The sequence below is a fragment of the Buteo buteo genome, unplaced genomic scaffold (assembly GCF_964188355.1).
Source record: "Buteo buteo unplaced genomic scaffold, bButBut1.hap1.1 HAP1_SCAFFOLD_62, whole genome shotgun sequence".
Classification (NCBI taxonomy): domain Eukaryota; kingdom Metazoa; phylum Chordata; class Aves; order Accipitriformes; family Accipitridae; genus Buteo; species Buteo buteo.
This window is the reverse complement of record NW_027439228.1, coordinates 441,031-459,523: the sequence shown is the minus strand read 5'-3', so window position 1 is coordinate 459,523 and position 18,493 is coordinate 441,031. Positions and strand designations below refer to the sequence as shown.

Here is an 18,493-nt window from a genome sequence, read left to right as displayed (position 1 = left end):
AGGCTGCACAGAGAAACAAGAGACAAATGCATTTGAATAACCATGTCTTGTGTTACGTTTTAACCACTTAACATTCCGTGAGAAATACCCCAAGAGCTCAAGAAGAAAGAGCAGAAAGACAGGAGACAGGTGAAAGCCTAGAGTGCCAGCTAGACGGAATGAAAGACCCTCTTCCTTCTCTGAAGCTTCAGCAAGGCTTCCTTCACCTGCTTGTTCCTCCGACTGTAAATGACGGGCTTCAAACTGGGGCTGACGAGAGTGTAGAAAAGGGAAAGAACTGTCTCCCTCCCAGAGGACTTACCGCTCCCGGGCCCCGCGTACATGAAGATGGCGTTTCCATAAAAGACACCCACCACGGTCGGGTGAGAGCCACATGTGGACAAGGTTTCGTGCCATCCTGGCACAGAGCGGATGCGCAGATCGGTGGCCGGGATGTCCAGGGAGGAAATCAGGATTAAGGCTAAAGGGAAGAGGAAGAAGCACACACAAACAGCAAAGATCAGGACTTTATTGGCAGGAGCGGCAGTGCAGGCCAGCTTTAAGACAGCAAGAATTTCACAGGAGAAGTGGACAGCCTCGCAGGGGCCACAGAAAGGCAGGTGTAAAGCCAGAGAGGCTTGCAGTGTACCAAATACGAACGCCAAAGCCCACAAAACTGTGGCAAGGGTGAGGCGCAGCCTCCAGATCATGATGAGGGCACAGCAGAGGGGACGGCAGATTGCCACGTAGCGAACATGAGACATCACGGCCAGCAGCACGCACGCTGTAAGTGCAAAGATTAAATAAAGATGGATCTGTGCCCCACACCCAGCAACGGAGAGGGTTCTGCCTTGTCCAAGGAGGCTCCTTAGCATACGGGGACATTGCTGGAGGCGTAGCAGATGTCCGCGATGGAGAGGTGGCAGAGGAAGAAGTACCTGGGGCTGTGGAGGCAGTAGTCCAGGCAGATACGCAGAAAGACAAGTGTGTTTCCCATCCGAGTGGCAGAGCAGAGGGCAGAGAAAAGGCCAAAGAGGCAGCGCTGCAGGGCTGGGGTGCTGCAGAACCCCAGGAAGACGAATTCTGTGACAGTCTTTTCATTCTGCACGCTGTGCTGGAGGTGAGGCAGCACAAACTGCGACCACGGAGATCTGGAAGCGAAGGAGCAAGGAAAAGGAAAGAAAAAGGAGAGTTTTCCTAAGAATGTTGTGTCCTTTACTCTTTACGCTGCAGCTCCCTTCTCCCTGTTTTTCCCTCTGACTCCAGTGAAAGGTGCGTACTACCCTCCCCACGCTGAGTGACGTACATCTGAATTGCAAGCTCCAATCTCCCTGCAAACTTTGAGCAGTTTGACCAATCTCGCACAACTTTGCTGCCTAGCTTGCCCTTGAAGTCTTTCTTTTCCTGGGTTGGTTTTGGCTTTTTTTTGCAGGGGGTGGGGAGGGGCAGGGTGTGGTGTCGCTGTTGGAGAAGATAAGATGATGAAGATTGCAGGTGTCGATTAAGGTGAAGCCAGAACAACTTCAAAGCAGCCGTTTTAAATTAAGTCCATATTAAAAGGAATGCACAGTTGACAGAATAATTCCAGTTTTACCATTAAACCAACCAGCATTTCCAAGCCACTGCTGTGTCCTCTTTACCTTGGTGAAATGCATTCCTATTGAATCCTGCAGTTGCTTGAGCCAACTCCCCTATCCCAGCAGGGAGGCTACTGCAGGTCCAGGAAGGTCAGGCAGAACATCACCTTGGTTCCTGCTGTGCAGCTGCTCGCCGTTACCAGTTTCGCAGGGTGCTGGTCAAGGTCCCTGGGCATCCCCTGGCACTTGTCTCCACGCAGCTCTCTGGTCTCCAAGATCTTCCGCCACTTCCAGGATACTTCCTCCAGCCAGGATCTTCACCTTTTCCTTCCTGGGTCCCCTCCTTCTCTTCAAGATCCCTTCTTCTTTCTGGGAACCCTTCTTTTTGCCACCACCTCTTCTTTCTGGAACCCCACGCCCCCAGTGTTCCCAATCTAAGTTGTCTATGGGAGCAGTACAATGCCTGATCAGCCTCCGAATTAAGGCTTCTCTCTCCTAGCTCGTTATTAACTGTAGGATTCGGGACATGCCACTTTTGCTTATTCCAGGTGTTACCCAAATTTACAACCAGCCCACGCTGGCTGCGTGTAGCGAGAAGCAGGCTTCTGCTTGACAGCTCAGAATCCAGTTTCAGACATTCACATGCACAGACCTTGCCACACACGTGCACCCAGTCACGTCTCGCCTGGTAACCTTCACAGTTTGAGCCAGTTTTTTGTCTACGGCCGGGCTTCAGAGGCAGGGCATGGCCACAGAAGCGCATTCCCCCCGTCAGTCTGTGAGGTGAGCAAGGGAGAGTCAATACTTGCCTGGTGAGCCTCATACCCAGACAAGCTGGGCGATCCCTCTCCTGCGACAGCCCTGGGAAAAGCCACAGCAGGGTGCTCCCTTGCCTCTGCCTAGGTCCCTGGGGTTCCCCTGCCTGCCATTGCTCCTTTGTCCTCCTCTGTGTTTGTGGAGATGAACCTTTAACCACACAACCTAACACCTACAACATCGGGAAAAAGAGAGGCTGCAGAGGGTCCAGCGGGGAAGGTCGCCGATGTCAAATGCTCTTTGTGAGAGGCAGCACACCCAGCTCACCTCCTCGCTCCTGAGCTGCTCTATCGGAAGCACTGCGTGCAGGACGCTCTGTTCAACAGGCTGTGTCTGTATCTGACTGCCTTGTCCTCGCTACAGCACCGTGTGCTGGGGGAATGCCACGGAGAGCAAGGAGGACGCTCTTTCCCCAGGAGCAACGGAGGGTGCTCAGCTGAGTGCTGCTGCAGGGGCCACAGTGGGGCAGGCAGGCAGGGAGGGGAAGGCAGGAACGAGGGAGCTGGGAGTCACCGGCCAGTCTGGGAGATGCCCCCCGAGAGGCTCGAGAACCCTGGAAGCACAGGACGAGCTTAGAGGAGGTTCAACGTGAGGCCCTGTGGTTAACCATCCCCTCCAGATCTGGATCTTCTCTGGTTCCCAAGTTACCGTGCAGTTTAACAGCCTGCTGCAGAGATCCTGACTGGGAGATCACTGTACCTCCAGGAGTTGGGGATCCACCTAACAGTTCACCGGAGCGGGTGCAGGTCTGTGCTGCACCGTACGTACGGCGTGGCCTTCAGGCTGTGTCCCTACACATGGCCCTTGGCCGCAGGATAAACGGAGCTGGTTGACTGTGACAGAGGAGCCTCCAGGCAGCTCCTGCTTGGTACCAGCGATTACGCCACCTGCGCGGCCCTGCCGTTATCTAAAGTGCAGCAAGAAGTCCGCGCGTGAACATCCTTTACGCATAGAGTTGTTTTCTTCTAAGAAAAGTTGTATAACACCGTGAATGACCAAAAGGAGGAACTTCTCCACAGGCAGGATCTGTACAGTGTGCCAAGGGAAAATCCATCTGGGGTCTGCCCAATGCTGCATGAACGCAGGGTCCCCAGCATCTGAAGGGACCTAAGATTTACTTGCTACCGAGATGCCTCTTCTTGCTGCCTGTATGCCTTCTTCCTGGCTACGTTGCCTCCCAAGATCTTGCCCACCCCCAGCCTACTGGGGAGGGGGGGAATGTTAGAGAGACAGCCTTGATGCTGTGCCAGCACTGCTCAGCCATGGCCAAAACACTGCTGTGTTATCAACAGCTTTCTAGCTACCAGTACAGAGCACAGCACTACGAGGGCTGCTATGGGGTAAAAGAACTCCAACTCAGCCAGACCCAATACAGAAGGAAAGTGGAGGAACAACAGAGGGGGCAGCCCAGGGACACAGAGCCCCCCCCAGGTCTCATCTGGCCGCTCCTGTGACCATACGGTGTACTCAAAATCAAATACCTGAAGTGCTCCCTTAGATGCAGTGTACAGCCAGGGGACAAGAAGGTGGCAGTTCTGCATTTTGCAGCTCCCAGGCTGATGGCAGAGCCAAAGCAAAAAAACCAAAACCAAAACCAAACCAAGCAAGAGAGGTAAAACTGAAGCGCAGGGAGCAAATGCTTCTCTTTCACCTTAGGCCAACTGCTCGGACGCTCTCTATGCTGCCCTGCCACAGAGGGCATCCCTCTCGTACCAGTAAGAGACAGAAGAGTGAATTAAAGCCAGGACCCCAAACCAGACCAAAAACCCGGTCGTGATGAAGAAGAAAGTGGAGAATGCATCAAATATAACAGAAAATTATTTTGGACATTCCCAGTTTACATTTGGAAAAAAGAGGAAAAAAAAAAAGCGGAGGAATTAGGTATTAAAAGAAGAGCACTGAATGATAAAGCAGTAGCAGTCCCTCTACCACTACAAACCCACACCCCCACACGCACACGTACGCACACAGACTTAACACCACCAAACTCCCATTGACTGTGACGTTCACCTCAGCTTGCTGGTCTAGAGACACTGAATGCCTGAAGCACACCAAGGATAACTGAAAACATCTGCATGGCTTTAATGGGAATCCTCCAACTGAAACAAAGCGCTTTCTCCCTCTGTCTGCGTTGGCACATCCCCGAGTCACGCTCTCGCTCCTCTCCTTCCAAGTCAAGATTCCTAAACGTGAAAAGCGGGAGTGGGGAAAGGCAAAGGGAAGAGAAAAAGAGGGAGAGCATCATCAGTGGAAGACCTGCCAGCTGCTGCTGATTCAGCCCTGTTTGGGGGACCACCCCAGCAGAGAGGAGCTGGTTTGCATGCCACGGTCCTCACTGCCTGTTCCCAGGGACAGGCTGTTTGCTCAGCCTTGCCGGCCAAAGCGTGGGAAAAGCGTAGGCGTGCACCGTCGCTTGCAGAGGAGCACGGACACGTTCGTGTGCAATCCTTTACCTTTTTCCTCCCTGGATTCAAAGGGTTTCTGTCTTCAAAGTGAGAGCCTTCCATACGGTCGTTGGTGACATTTCATCCAGGATAATAATCTCAGAAGGATCAGTCCTGCAATAAATATTTTACACAGCAATCCGTGATTATGGGAACTGATGCCACCAAGGGCATTAGCATCAGCAAGAGGAACAGCGGAGCCCTGAGAATCAAAGCTGCGCATAAGCATGGGAGGTTTTGCTGGATGAGGAGTTTTGGGAGGCAAGCTGGGGAGCTGCAGAGCAACAGCTCTGTGCAAAGGCTCTTGCTGGGGTTTAGCCCTGGTCCAGGTTCCTAAGCCACTGCTGGTACAGATCACGCCTGCAACTCCTCATGTGTAAGTATGAGGAACTCCAGCTACCGTAAAGGCGCTGATGATGCAAGGTTTGGGGGTCAAACGCGAGTGCTGCAGCCACTCTGCTTGGGGTCAGAGCCCTGCGATCACCTCCTGCAGCCCTGCCCCCGAATTTGATTTTCCCACCAAGCTGCCTGCTGGTTTCTGTGGGATGCCCCACAAAGAGGCAAGTGGAGAAAACTCTGCCAAACCCCTTCAAGCTAATCTTGCCGGGGGTCCTGGCGCTTGGTGGGGCTTTACCTGTCACTGCCTTGCTTTGGGATATCCATGTCACTGGTCTTCCCCACGTTCAGCTGAACTGAACTTGCAGCAGCAGCAGCTTCCATCGCCCTCCTGGACTCCTGAGGTAAAAAAGGGACAAATCACGTTCTCTGTCTTTGGTCAAAGTGGAGATAAGCTGAATGCCCAGCACAAACTTAGCAGTCTGCCCTCCCCTTCTGCCCCTTGGCAGCTATAGGTATTAGTGCAGCAGGGTAGAAACCGTTCACTCCAAAGGTTTTGGGGCAGGGGGATTGGGTGTTCAAAACACGATTATGAGCAAATCTTGCCAGCAGCAGCAGCAGCACCTTCTAATAATAATCATCGTAATGATAATGACCTTGGTGAAAAACGACTCGTTTTAAAAATTACACCTGTATTCAAGCGTTCAGCTCACTGCTACTTGAGGAAACAAAGGTTACAACGTGGGATCCAGGCTATTGGGATCTATTTCGATTGAGTGCTGATCTTCCCCCAACGTTTCCAGACAAGCTGTAAGAGAAACAGGCAACCTCACAGCCCGACGGAGATGTCCAGCCCCGAGGACCCAGCAAGCCTTACCTCTTCTTCTTCTCTGGCTTCATTTCTGGCATCGTCCAACTTCTTCTTCCTTTCTGGCATAAGGTCATCCAGAAAGCTGAGCTCGCGCTTTGAGAAGCAGAAATCCATCGCTTTCCGGACAAAGACGAGAGCCAAAACCTTCACGAATAAGAGGGAAGATGCGGTGAGCTCAGAGACGATGCCACCTCTCACTCCAACGCTGCAAACACCCTGCTGCTGAGCGGCGGCAGCTCTTACCATCATGGGAAAGATGATGGCGGCACGGGACACCTTGATGGTCCAGAGCAGGACGAGGCAGGTCAGCTGGATCACCGTGAACAAATGCACCTTTTGCAAGGGCACGTGCCGCAGGTAGATGAAATCCGGCTGGTGTTTCGCTGGCATCCAAAACAGCTTCAAGCGATCAAAGAACTGCAAAATAAAAGGGAAAGGTTGCCGCCTTGGGACTGCGGCAAGTTTCTGGCCCTCTCGAAACGTGGAGGCGGTTTGCAGCATCTCGCTTGCCGTCAGAAATCCTGGATCCCACCGCGTTCCTCCTGGGAGCAGCACCCATTTTCCCTTCGCTCCATCTATCAACCGGCTTGCCCCTGAGAGCTGCCCACCAAACGGCAACTATTCCGTGCCGTTCCATTATTAGCATTTCTCGGCCCACTGAATCCCCCAGCGAGGATTTCCACCAGTGGCAGAAACTGCCTTCCCTTTGCACTGAATTCCCCCGCTTTCACGTAACCAAACACTGACCTGCCCTAAACCCTGAAACAGAGAGCGCTGAACTTGCCTGGTCCTCCCAGCCCTATATACCTCCTGTGCCTCCACCAATCTTTTTCTTACACAAAAGAGTTTCATTGCTTGCTCTGCAAGAAGTTTTTCCCATGCCACTGCTTTTTTCCCTGCTGCTACGGAGACAAAATACCAGGGAAACGACATGCTGCACGCTGTAAAAGAGTCCGTACCTGAATTCCTCTGAGCGACGACACACCCATGTAGAGAAAGACGCCATAAAGCACAGGCATTGGTATAAACTGGGGGGGAAAAGAGAAAAAAAAAAAAGAATGCAATCGTTTCTTTCTCCATATTGCATTTTCAGTATTACCACCCTCTTCCACAGGCACTGCCTAAAATTGCTTGAAGCCTTCCAGCTTCCATTCAGGCTTACAGATGGGTCAGGTTTTAACCATTAAAGATTTTGTGCGCACGAGTGAGCTAAGGCTCTGCTTTAGGCTGAACTTTGGAGTTACCTCTCCTCAGAATACTCCTATTTTCCAGAAAGGTTGGAGGAAAATAGGCGATTTCACCCGTGCTACCCTATGCCGCATTCTGTGGCGGTAGAAAAACACTTCTGCCTAATCTTGGGGCAACAGGCAAAGGCCACAGGCCTCCTTTTAGCCTAGAGACGAGATTACTTTGTGGGAGGAACGTGCAAGGAAGCCCACGGGGATGACCTCAGTGTGTTTAGCTCCTGGGAACAGCTGCTCCGGGGCATTTGGGGAGCAAATTGCAGCCAGTAAAGGGCTGCCTGTTTGAAAGAGAGCAGACGTGCTGGTCTGAATATGCTCAGCTGTAACCCATAAACATGGGCGGGCCTGAAAGACACCCGAAAATTCAAGCAGTTGCGTTGCTCGCTTGCCTCGAGCACACCAAACGGGGGCCCGAAGGGCTGCAAAGCCTAACCGAGGCTGGTTCCCACCGTGGGTCAAGCCCCAAGGGTTGGGATCACCCCCTCCTCCTCCGCTCCACAACTAACTACTCAGGCCTGCAGAGAGGGGACTGTTTTTCTGTAACCTCCAACAAGCTCGCGGTTGTCGGGTGGTTTGCATTTTCCTCTCACCTTTAACACGGAAGTGAAGAAGACGGAGCAGCCCATGAGCCCAAAGATCAGCAAGCCAGTGACTCTCTGCTCTCGTATCCCCAGAAACTTGGGTTGTTCTCCTGGAGCTGAGCAGTCAGACTCTACTTTGAGGCTATTCACGTGGGTGATGGACAGGACGGTCGCAGCCACAAACCAGGGCAGCCCCATCACCGAGCACACCCCCAGCATCACGGCCACCACGAAAAGGTCCAGGTGGTACCCGCATCCTTTCTGCAGGCAGGAAAACAAGAAACAGAGCATCCCATAGCACAAGAGCAAGGATAACGTTGCAAGTCAGACTCAAACCCTGCTCGAGCACAGGTCAACTTCTTCAGAATTTAAAACAAGAAATGGAAACAAGTAAGGGTGTACGCAGGCTTTGCACAAGCACCTGGCATGAAAATCTGGCAGGAGTTCAGACACAAGGGATATGGGGAGCTTGTGCGATACATACTTCTCCAAAAAATACCCACCCACAACCCAAAACCACCAAACCGTTTTTTTCACTCACAAAGAAAATTCTACCACTTGCGAGGAAGGTGTGACTCTGAGTTATCCCTGGCAGCGCATCAAAACAATGCATTCCCCGCACCTGCTGCCGCTGCCGTTTCAAAACAAAAACGCGCTTCCATATTGCTCCAAGATTAATTTGCTCCTCCAAAAGGTTGCTCATCTGAACTGCCCTGTCACTTGCTCCCTGCATCATCGTTAATCCAGGAGAGCATCCTGCCACGCAGCCTGACCTTGTCCCAAACCAATGCCTTCAGAAAGCATCGGCAATAAGAGCTTCTCCCCAGACCTGCAGCCCAGAAGGGGCTGGGGCCGGGGTCATCTCTCGCAGGCCCTTACCTTCAGCTTGTGCTCCTTCCTGTTCACAATAACGGCACTGATCTGCTGGTCCATGAATATCAAGATGGTGCAGAGCAGAGCTGGGACGAGCGCAGCCAACACCGTCCACCAAGGGTTGGGTCCTATGGGGTTGATGAACCACCCGCGGTCGTCTCTGGTAGGCTGCAACAAAGCCCACACATCAGCATCGTCTCCCAGCCCAGGCACTCCACTGGCTTTCCTTTTCCCCTCCCTCCCTGTGTCAGAGCACCTCCCAGCCCTGGCTTCATGTCCCCCTCTCCCGTGGGCTTCAGCAGTGCCAGTCTCCTCTTTGCAAGCACCTCTAGGTACTTCTCCTGTAGGTATCTAGTTTTGGGGCCATCTTCTCGTTGCCAGGAGGAAGCAAGGCACTTGGAGGTGGAAGAGGAGATGGTCACACCACCAGCATCTCCTCCAGACTCAGCCCTGCCCTGCCCCGGCATCACCTTGTGGCACCCCCACGTGCCAAAACACCCCATTACCTTGAACGTGTGGGGGACCTGGAGCTTTGGCGATGGGATCCCAACCACAAAGTCAAGGAGCACCATGATGGCGATGGTGAGGAAAACAGCAAAGTCGCTCACCGTGGACCGTACCTGGGGTGAGAAACCAGAGGTGAAAGGGGCATGGCAAACAGGGCCGTAACGTGAGATGCAAGAGTTGCGGACATCCACAACATTCAGGCTGGTTAACCAAATCCCACCGCCCCTCTGAGCACATGCAGCCTGATCCCTTGCTTAGATACTGTTGCTGTGTTTGTCCCCGTGAGATCTGGCGTCAGATAATAAAAAAAGCTTAATTAGGCGGACAAGGGTTGGTTTAAGTCAAAACCTAAAAATAATAATAATAATATTAAAAATAAGAAAAGAGATGTCTGCCACTACAGCTACACTCACAGCTACAACGGCAACAAGGCACTGAGGCATCCTTTAGTCCTCAAAAGGAACCTCCTCATTCGAATCTACTTTCCGCTCGAGCACATAATGCGCAGAAGGTAGGGAAAAAAAACCACAACCCCAACCCCCAAAACTTTGGGAAACCTGACTTCCTACTACCTGAGGAGGGGGAAAAAAAAAAAAATTAAAAAAAATCAAACCCCAAAAATCTTCAATCTGGGGCAGATCGCGAGGCAGGTGGGAAATGCTACGATGATTTTGCACTCACGGAAATGAGTGCGGGACATCCAAGCTCTTGGAGAGCTTGGCCTGCAAGGCCAACGTTTCCCAGCTTGACCATGGCGGGGCTAATACTGCTTAGTGCTCCAGGAAAGCCATTTTGGGAAACGAGTGTGGAGATGGACGCTGGCCACCATCTTCTACTTACTCTGGTTGGAAAGTAGCGGCTGGTTTTAAACTTCTTCAAGAAGCTTGACAGGGCAAAGGTGGCGAAGAAGAGGATGCAGCACCAGAGGAACACATCAGGCGTGTAGGGGCCGTCGCGTCCACAGGCAGGTCCTTGAAACTCCCCACGCAAATGCCGACATTCCTGGAGAAACAGAGCGTCAGGACACAAAGGCAGTGCACGTGCGGCAGGGAAACCTCGCGTAGCTAGGGGGTTTTGAGGATCTTGGTCCAAGATCCACGACCCTCTAACTGCTCCTGCCAATGGAGATTTATATGTAATGAGCAGCAGCAGCTGAACAAGTGACACATCGAACTATAGAGCGGAGAAACGAGATGTGAGGGGACACCATACCACGCACCCTCGGCACATCCTCTGCCTGCCATTCGAGCAATCGTGGCTAAAGAAGACACCAGAGGGGAAGGAAACACTGGAAACTCTTGGGGAGAGAGAGAGAGGGAAGAGGGAAGGAGGGCTAAAGACAACCATGGTAGGAAAGGAGGAGAAGAGACAAATCGTCCCTTCCCAGGGGAGGGCTCGCAGAACCTGGCCAAGAGGGGATGAAGGCCACCATAAGAGCCTGCCGCCCTAGGCCCGGGCTCTGCTTCCAGCCACAACAGCCTGAGAGGCTGCTCAGACATGCAAATTTATGCATGTACCTACAGACAGCACTGAACGAGAAAGCAAGGCCCAGAGTTACTAGGAACCCATTAAGGAGGCCAATTACTACCTTTCAAGCATGAACTTAAGTCCTACCTACAACTTCTACAATAATCAAACCACCCACTACTTAACCTTCCTCCCAGTCAGAAATACTGTCCGGCAACAGGCTTGAGGGGGACACTTGCTACCTACCCACAACGTTGGGGACCAGGTAGACTGGGACAAGGTGGACTCTCCTCCCGAGGACCAAGCGGTTTTAACAAACCACACGCTAGATTTAAGCAAGGACTTTTCCGAGCAGCACTAGCACAGTTTGAAGCCCATCATTCCCTGAAGGGCTCTGACTTTTGCACCATGCAAATGCCCCTGGACCCCGTGGCCGCGGCGCGAGGAAGCAGTGGCTCGGGGCACTTACGGTCACCGTGAGGTTTTCCCAGGCGATGCCAGACACGTTGATCCCGTTGCTCGCCCAGAAACGCAGCGTTTCGTTGCTGGGATGGGTCGGTGCCTCACACTTACAGCTGGGAGGAGAGAAGCCAAGACAGGGGTAAGGGAAAGGCGATGGAGGTGCAGCCCGCAGATCCTGCCAAGGGGCAGCAGCTTTCTCAGGGGGAAAAAAACCCACTAGTAGCTGGTGAGGAAGTCCAGCTTGCTGTGCATGTGCACAGGGTAGGTGTCTCGCAGGTGACTCAGCTTCTCCAGAGCCTCGTAGATGAAGATGATGCAGATGAGGGAGGCAAAGGCTTCTTCCGTGAAGCGGGTGACGTAGCACACCAAACAGCTGGCATCGGTGGCCACCAGCACTATGCACAAGAAGGCGGTCCACAGCCCAATGCACGCCCGCAGAGACAGATAGGAGAGCGTGTACTCCCTGGGAAAGCAAAATGAAACAAAGGCTGCAAAGGCCAGCAAGAGGCCCTGAGACATGCCTGCCTTCGGGGAAAACAGGGAGCAATTCTGGAGCGTGTCAAGGCTGCGGATGGGAAATGCAGTTTCCAGGTACTACTACAGAGAGCCTCGGGGCTGTGGTGCAGGGTGTAGACCCACAGGAGGAGAGGCCAATTATTTAGTTACCACTGTTGAACAAGGATCTTGTGTTAACACCTTGGAGGCTGCTTGAGGTCAGGTCCCTCTTGGGCCAGGTGGTGTTCTCCCACATCACCCTGATGCCCTGACACTGAAACCAGCTGGGTTTGCACCCAGTCACCTGCTGCCAGCAAGCTGGGGCTTAATGATAAACCTTATGGCAATAAGGGTGGTTTATCTCCCATCAAAGCCATAGCAACAAAAGGACTGTCACTAAAATCTAGCAACTACCCCTAAGAAACAGAAAAGCAAAGCAAAGCATCTTTTCTCCATCACTGCCCCCTTCTGAAGGCTCTCGCAGCACCCAGCTGCGGCAGCCAGCCTTACTTGCAGAATTTGTAGAGGATCTTCTCAAACACGAGGACGGGTCCGGTGCTGCCGAGGATGGTGAGAGGTTGGCCGGCAAAGAGGCAATACACCACGCCGGCCATGGACGCGCCCAGCAGCGACTCCATGGCACTCTGTCCGGGGAAGAGAGGCAGCCGTGAGTAAATAAATCGTTAGGGAGAAACAAAAACCAAAGCCGATTCACTGCAGCGAGGACTTTGGCCTGACTTTTATCCTCCCCCATGCCCCCCAACAGAGAGACGTGCTCACTATCTGGCCATTGGTCGCCTCCCCCAGCAGTCCCCCAAAGGTGATGACAGGGGACATGCAGGCACAGTAGAGGAAGAGGAAGGACGCCAGGCACTGCAGGCTCAGACCATCCCGGAAGTCGCTCCAGAACCACGGGGCTTTCCGCTTCACGTCCAGGGTCAAACCTCCAAAGAGCCTGCAGGAAGGAAAAAGAAGAGAGTCTGTTCTCTTGGAGGAACACGGTGACTTTGCTTTGCTGCAGAAGGGCAATCAGAAGCACGGAGTCACTTTCGTGGCTAAAAAGAAGCACTCTCCTTCCTCCCAAATCAAGGAAACCTGCGTGCAATGGTGATGGCTGGGGCTGAGCCCAGCTGCCCAGATCTCCCCCCTGCCCAGCCCAGGGGACCAAGCTGGCAATGCGGAGCCCCTTCGTTGAACCAGCTAACCCCAAAGACCTGCTAGAAGGGAGGGTGCATGCTCAGATTTGAGAAGCAAACAGAAAAAAAACCCAAACTATTAAAGCTCCCACCTTCCCGTCCGCTGCAGTTCAGGGCCACTGTGTTTCTCCAGCGTGCTGTGAGAAGCACTGTCGTCAAGAGCTCCTGGCATCTTCCTTTTTTCCTGTTAAAATGGAAGTAAGATAAAGCTATGGACTTGTAACCGCTGGCTTGTTTTGCTTCTGGTCTGGCTCTGTGACTGTGTCAGAGTGGGACCTTGTGAATTTGGGCCCCTGAACAGCATCCCCAGCCGTCCCGCCCGTCCCCCTCGCGCCTCCCACCTGCGAAGGGACGTTTTTCGGGGGCTCGATTCGGATCGATGGATCCCACTCTCCTGGCGGCAAGACCGTGACCTGATCCAGAAACTCGTCGATGCCAGCCACGAGGTCAGCCCCGTTCTTGGCTTTATAGGCAACGTCACGGAAAACCTGCCAAGAGAAGACAACCTGGTGAGAGGACAACCCAGCTCGGAGGTCCTAACCAGTGCAATAAGCTCTTGGCTAAACGCAAGGCTTTTTCCCCAAAATTTCCTGCTGGAAAGGGCAGGAAATACTCCCCCAAAAGGAAAAATCTGTGCGTCAGGGCATTTGTAATCATCTCCCCCACGAGGCCCCCGTCCCCCATGGCACACCATACCCTTCTGCTTAAAGAGCAAGAGAAGTTTGACTGGCCCTGGCAATGCCACCACTGGCGACAGCGTGCTGGGGACCCCGGCAAGAAGGATGAGGTGCAGGATGCACCCCGGGTGGGATTTCAGCCTCCAGGATGTGGGGTGATGCAAATCTGCGTGTTCGCTTCGGGGTGAGAAAGAGGGCTGGGCTATTTGGAGAGCTGCGGGCAGCTGGGACAGCAAATCCTCTTCCTCACTACTTCAGAGACAGGGAGAGCTGAAGAAAGGCAAAAATGACCCGGAGCTATCTCATCTTGTCGCACCTCATCTGTCATGATAGTGGCCATGGACCTGCCGATCTCATGGTACTGATGGGCTTTTCCTTCTGGTCCAAGCAAAACAAACAGGAACCTGGGCAAGAAAAACAAAATGAGAGAGAGAAGAAGGTGTCCTTGCTCCAAGAGCACCCAAGGAAAGCCCTGGCAGCTCCCAGCCCGGAGCGTGGCTCAAGACGGGACACGTAGGCTCAGCGACGCCACGATGAATTTGAAATTCTTCAAAACCGACGGCAAATTTCATTTGGGGGCCAACTTTCATTACAATTGGCCGATGGGTTTAAAAGCTACAGCAGGGAATGGAGAAATGAAGGCGAGGAGATGCGGGTGGGGGAAACGTGCTTGCTCCCCCTCCCACTCGCCTTGTTCCCTTGGGACACCAAACTGATGCCTGCAACTCGATCTTTGGTTGGGTGTCTTTTTTACGGAAAAAATTTGCGCTTCTCATTCGCACCTTGTTGGGATGGGAACTTCCGTCATGCCCGAGAGGAGGACAGCCGGGCTCAGGCGGACAAATGCCACGATGGGCTGGTGAAGGAAATCCAGCTCTCCTACGAGCACGTTGGATGCTTCAGCCCCGGTGGGAATTTTCTTCATGAAGTGCAGCTCCGCCTGGGCACGACAAGCGATTTTCAGGCAATTACCCCAAAAGCAAAGCCCACAGCGCTCTGCAGCACACTCTCCAGCCAAGTTTGCAAGAGCAAATCTGGCCCTAAAGGCGTGAGAAAGCTACGAGTGTCTCACCTTGCTTAAATCCGTTGCTCTGCTCTCAGGGTTCACCCCATCTTTAGCTTCTGCAGCGGTGGGAGAAGGACAAGAGGTGATTGTTTGGGCTGGTAGGAAAAAGAAAGACACTCAGAAAGATGGACGAGGAGCAACTGGGACGCTTCTCCTTTGCCCGGACAAGTCTAATGGGGCCACAGCCCTGCAGAAAGCCTCACCTGGCTTGTAGAGGAGGTGCAGGTCTGACTGCCTCTTGCTCACATCAGCAAACGAGCAGACAGCGGGCAGAAGGTTGGTTGTCTTCTCGTTCTGATGGTGGTGCTTCCTCAAAAGGACTTCTCGAACTTGCGCCCGCACGTGCTCATCAAACTCCGTGGACTGTTCTTGCTGGGCCAGGATCGTATCTGAGGATGGCAAAGGGAAACAAAGCCATCAGAGCAGAAACCCCAACAAGTCCCGACCCCCAAAGCCCCCAGGGAAGGCTGTGCCACACAGGCTGCACCCTAATGCCGGCTCAGCCTTGCATAGCAAGGCCTTTTAATAATGTTCAGCCTTTGCAGCCAAAACGAGAATTTTCTTCTGCTAAGAAACATGGCATCCAAGTGCTTATTCATCATTCCGCTAAGATAAATATTTCCCATTCTAAATGACGCAATTTTCTTGCCCGACCTGGCCTTTCTGACTCTACACGTTCACCCAAATTATAAGCGATCTATAGCACAGACGTTCCCAGAGCTTCCCGTGCTGATGGAGTGCAATTTGCCGAGCCCAGGGAGAAACGTGCTAAGAACGGCTCCGACTTCTCCAGCCCTTGAAAGGGCTGAATGGAGACCTGCCGCCAGTCAAAGATAACTTCTCCAAAGCGGCTTTTGCAATTAACTTCAAGTATCTTCCCCACAGAAATACACTGCTTGGTCATCGCCAGATAAACTCTGCCTTAAAACTCTTACATGCTGGATCTTAAGGCAAAAGCAAAAAAAAGAATGCGAGGAAACAGCTTGTAAGAAATAGTTCCTTTAAGGAGGTTCAGCTCTTACGCAGACTCTGTATTTCTAAGAGCAGCCTGCTAAGCCCTGACACACGCTCCTTTTTGGCTGCAGAATATTCTCTAGTGGCTTCTCCAACCCCACAAACTGCTTTCAAAAGGACCCCGCATTGGAATAAAAAAACGGTGCGACTGTTGCATGCCCAGTCTACATCCAAAAACAGCTCATGAGAAAAACACAGTGGCACTTCTGGAAAAGGACGTGCCATTGGGGCAGGGTTTGATTTGGGAGTGAAGAGCACCGTGGCGAGCTGAGCTCGGCCGTTCCCGGAGGGATGCAGCGCCCATGGTACCTGCAATCTCTTCGATGCTGTTGGCACAAATGTCCAGCAGCACCGACCCGTTGCTGATGCAGCTCCTCAGCTCGGAGAGGCTGTGCAAGGACAGCGTGCCAACGTAGGGCTTGCTCCAGCGCTCGCCGCCATCTTCCACGTCCTCCTCAAACTTCAGCCACCTGCGGACATCGGGTGCGATCAGCCCCATTGCAAGAAAACAGCCCCAGCTCTGCAACCCCTTTGACAGAGCCACGGGGTGGCAAGAGGAGAAGGCTCCTTGTGCCGCCACCTGCAGCTGCAAAAGCTTCGCATCCTGGAGAGGAGAAAGCAGAGCCCACGGGCGCTGCCAGTGCAGGGACTCCTCTCCCACCGCAGCCAAGCAGCAGGGATTTACCTTGCCGTTTCCTTCCACTCGCCATCTCGGCCCTCTTTTACACAGATCTCATCCAGCTCGGAGAACAAGTGGTGAGGGAGGTGCTGCTCGTCCTCCTTGCTCCTGAGAATGAACTGCACCCGCTGGGACGGGGAGCCTGGGGGCAGAAGGCAAAGACCCATCCCGTTACTGCGCCTGAACACAGCTCGTCACGCTCACGTGCAAAGTGGCCATCAGCACCAGTGCAGCCATAAACACTGGGCTGGCCCCTCTCCTCTGCGTCTGTCTGGGCTTGCACAGAGCCGTGGAGAAGGAGAAGCATCTAGTCCACCTCTGCATGAGGATGGGCTGCTTTCCTTCCCCACATTGCCATTTTTAAAGCCAGGATCCCTCTAAGGAAGACGAGCCTAAACCCATTATGCATTTAACTGCATTAAAAAAAACACAAACAAAAAAAAACAACAAAAAAAAAGAAAACTTGGGAAAAAGAGGGTGTTGCTCAATACGGCCACTTTCCCTCGGAAGAACAGCAACTCACTCAAACTAGCCACGGGGACCTGCTTGCAGAAGGCCCCAGCGCCCACGTTGCCCCCAGGAGTTTAGCGAATGCCGCGGTGGGACTTACAGTGGTAGCCCTGCTCCATCGGGGCAGAGTCCTTCTCCCGTTCCCCTTCCCGATGCTTCTGGCTGTGGCGTCGGTGATGCCGGTGGCTCTGCCTAACCAGTGGCATCCGCGCGCCCACGTACAGGGTCCGGTGGCCTGCGAAAAAGCAGCGGTTTTTGCAGCACTCTCGGCATTGCGGCAATGGTTGAGGTGGCCGGTGCCTTGCTAAGCCACGGTTATATATCCCAGGAGCAACGCCAGCTTCCCTGAATGTTATTTTCACTGGACCTCCTTTTTTCCAAGCCTATTTTACTCGAGCTTTGCAACAACACAGCAACAACAAGTGTTGGCTCTGGGTCATCTAAAAGTGCCCCCAAAGTATTGGACCTCTTCTCAAATTCCAGCTTCGGCTGGACAACACTCAGACTTGCTCATTAAGCAGCAACACAAGCTAATTATTTTCAAAATCTCTGTATGGCACGAGGCGACAAGAGACGATCAAATCAGTCCCATCGTAATGAACTCCAGAACAAAAAAAGAAAATCACAGCCCCGCGTCTGCAGCCCTGAAATGATTCTCCTGACCTCTCCAAGCCAGGAGCAGCCTCTGCGAGAAAAAAAGCCGTGAATTATCGAGCCCTGTGGCTACAACTCACACCGTGGCCTCCCGGGGGGCTTTTTCCCTCCGTTTAAAAAGCCGTAATAGTAAAAAACGTGACAATAACTGTGCTGCTTCATTGAGAAGCGCGGCACGTTTTGCTGCACATGATGTGACACCCGACAAGGCACACAGGAGAGACTTTGTGCAATGGGAAAACGCGCTGGGCTGGTGGCTCCTCTACCAGGATCTCAGCAGAGACTCACCTTCCAACTCCTCCTCCTCATAGCGAACACTGACAGTGTTGCTCCTTCTTCCCCGGTCAATCACTGCCTCCTCGTCATGTCTCTGTTTAGCAACGACAAGAAGGGAAAAGTTGGGGCTGGGGGTGGAGAGCTCCCTTACGTCCTCCCAGCCATCACCCACCCCTGCGTCCACGCGAGTCCACGAGCCATCACGCCTCTACGTGCCGCCTCCTCCTCCTTCAGGCACAGCCCTAAAACCACGGACTTGTAGGAGGTTTTCCTTCCCATACGCAAATAAAACAGCCCATAACATCACCTCTACTGTATACCACGAGAGTCTGGACGTCTTTAATACAGCAGGAGAGGGATGAGTGTTTCAGACCAAAAAAACCCACCTCCTGCTTTGTTCTTGAGGTTCCTGTCTAAAAAAGTGATTTCCAAACTGGAAAAAAACCAACCCCAACCCACAAAACTGCACTTTTGAGCCCCGGCCGTGCTACCTGTAACTCTTCCAGAAGTGTCATTTTGTAACCCCCGTTTGGGTTCATCCTCACGTCAGTCACTGGGTTTCGGGGACAACTGAACCTCCAGGTCAGTCAGGGGGCCCGATTCCCCAGGGACTGATGGAGTAGCCCTCACGGGAGGAGCTAAGTGGCACCCAGTGTGCACCAACTCCAGAGACACAATAGGGACCATTGTGAAATCACAAGCTATGATGCGGATCCAGGCAGCTACTTAAAGCCATGCACCCCTAGGGCCTTCCCGCTTGGAAAACTTA

The 18,493-nt window shown here is 53.0% G+C and overlaps 2 protein-coding genes and 1 pseudogene across 2 annotated transcripts in view; 1 reads left to right on the top strand and 2 right to left on the bottom strand.

Moving 5' to 3' along the window:
- Window positions 1–18,493, top strand: part of LOC142027846 (uncharacterized) — a 327,572-nt gene that overhangs the window by 46,332 nt on the left and 262,747 nt on the right. The gene's annotated exons all lie outside the window — the stretch shown is intronic.
- LOC142027838 (olfactory receptor 2A2-like) lies at window positions 150–1,294 on the bottom strand (annotated as a pseudogene).
- On the bottom strand, window positions 5,917–18,399 carry LOC142027849 (electroneutral sodium bicarbonate exchanger 1-like). Its single transcript, XM_075022050.1, has 20 exons — window positions 16,883–18,399; window positions 16,291–16,426; window positions 15,915–16,075; window positions 14,795–14,980; window positions 14,598–14,686; window positions 14,308–14,465; window positions 13,842–13,929; window positions 13,190–13,336; window positions 12,941–13,032; window positions 12,433–12,607; window positions 12,163–12,296; window positions 11,375–11,620; window positions 11,165–11,270; window positions 10,069–10,230; window positions 9,228–9,341; window positions 8,728–8,889; window positions 7,858–8,109; window positions 6,983–7,051; window positions 6,267–6,440; window positions 5,917–6,167 (listed from the first exon to the last, which is right to left on the bottom strand). The coding sequence occupies exons 1-20, from the start codon at window positions 16,998–17,000 to the stop codon at window positions 5,982–5,984; spliced, it is 2,955 nt and encodes a 984-aa protein (XP_074878151.1). The 5' UTR covers window positions 17,001–18,399; the 3' UTR covers window positions 5,917–5,981.

Bases quoted from the DNA above. Each gene is read 5' to 3' on its own strand.
- LOC142027849 (XM_075022050.1), bottom strand. From the start codon at position 17,000: ATGCCACTGGTTAGGCAGAGCCACCGGCATCACCGACGCCACAGCCAG. The intron at 12,297-12,432 runs GTGAGCACGTCT...TTCCCCGGACAG, and splicing joins AGGCGACCAATGGCCAGATA to AGTGCCATGGAGTCGCTGCT. The intron at 10,231-11,164 runs GTAAGTGCCCCG...CTGTTTCTCCAG, and splicing joins GGGAAAACCTCACGGTGACC to GAATGTCGGCATTTGCGTGG.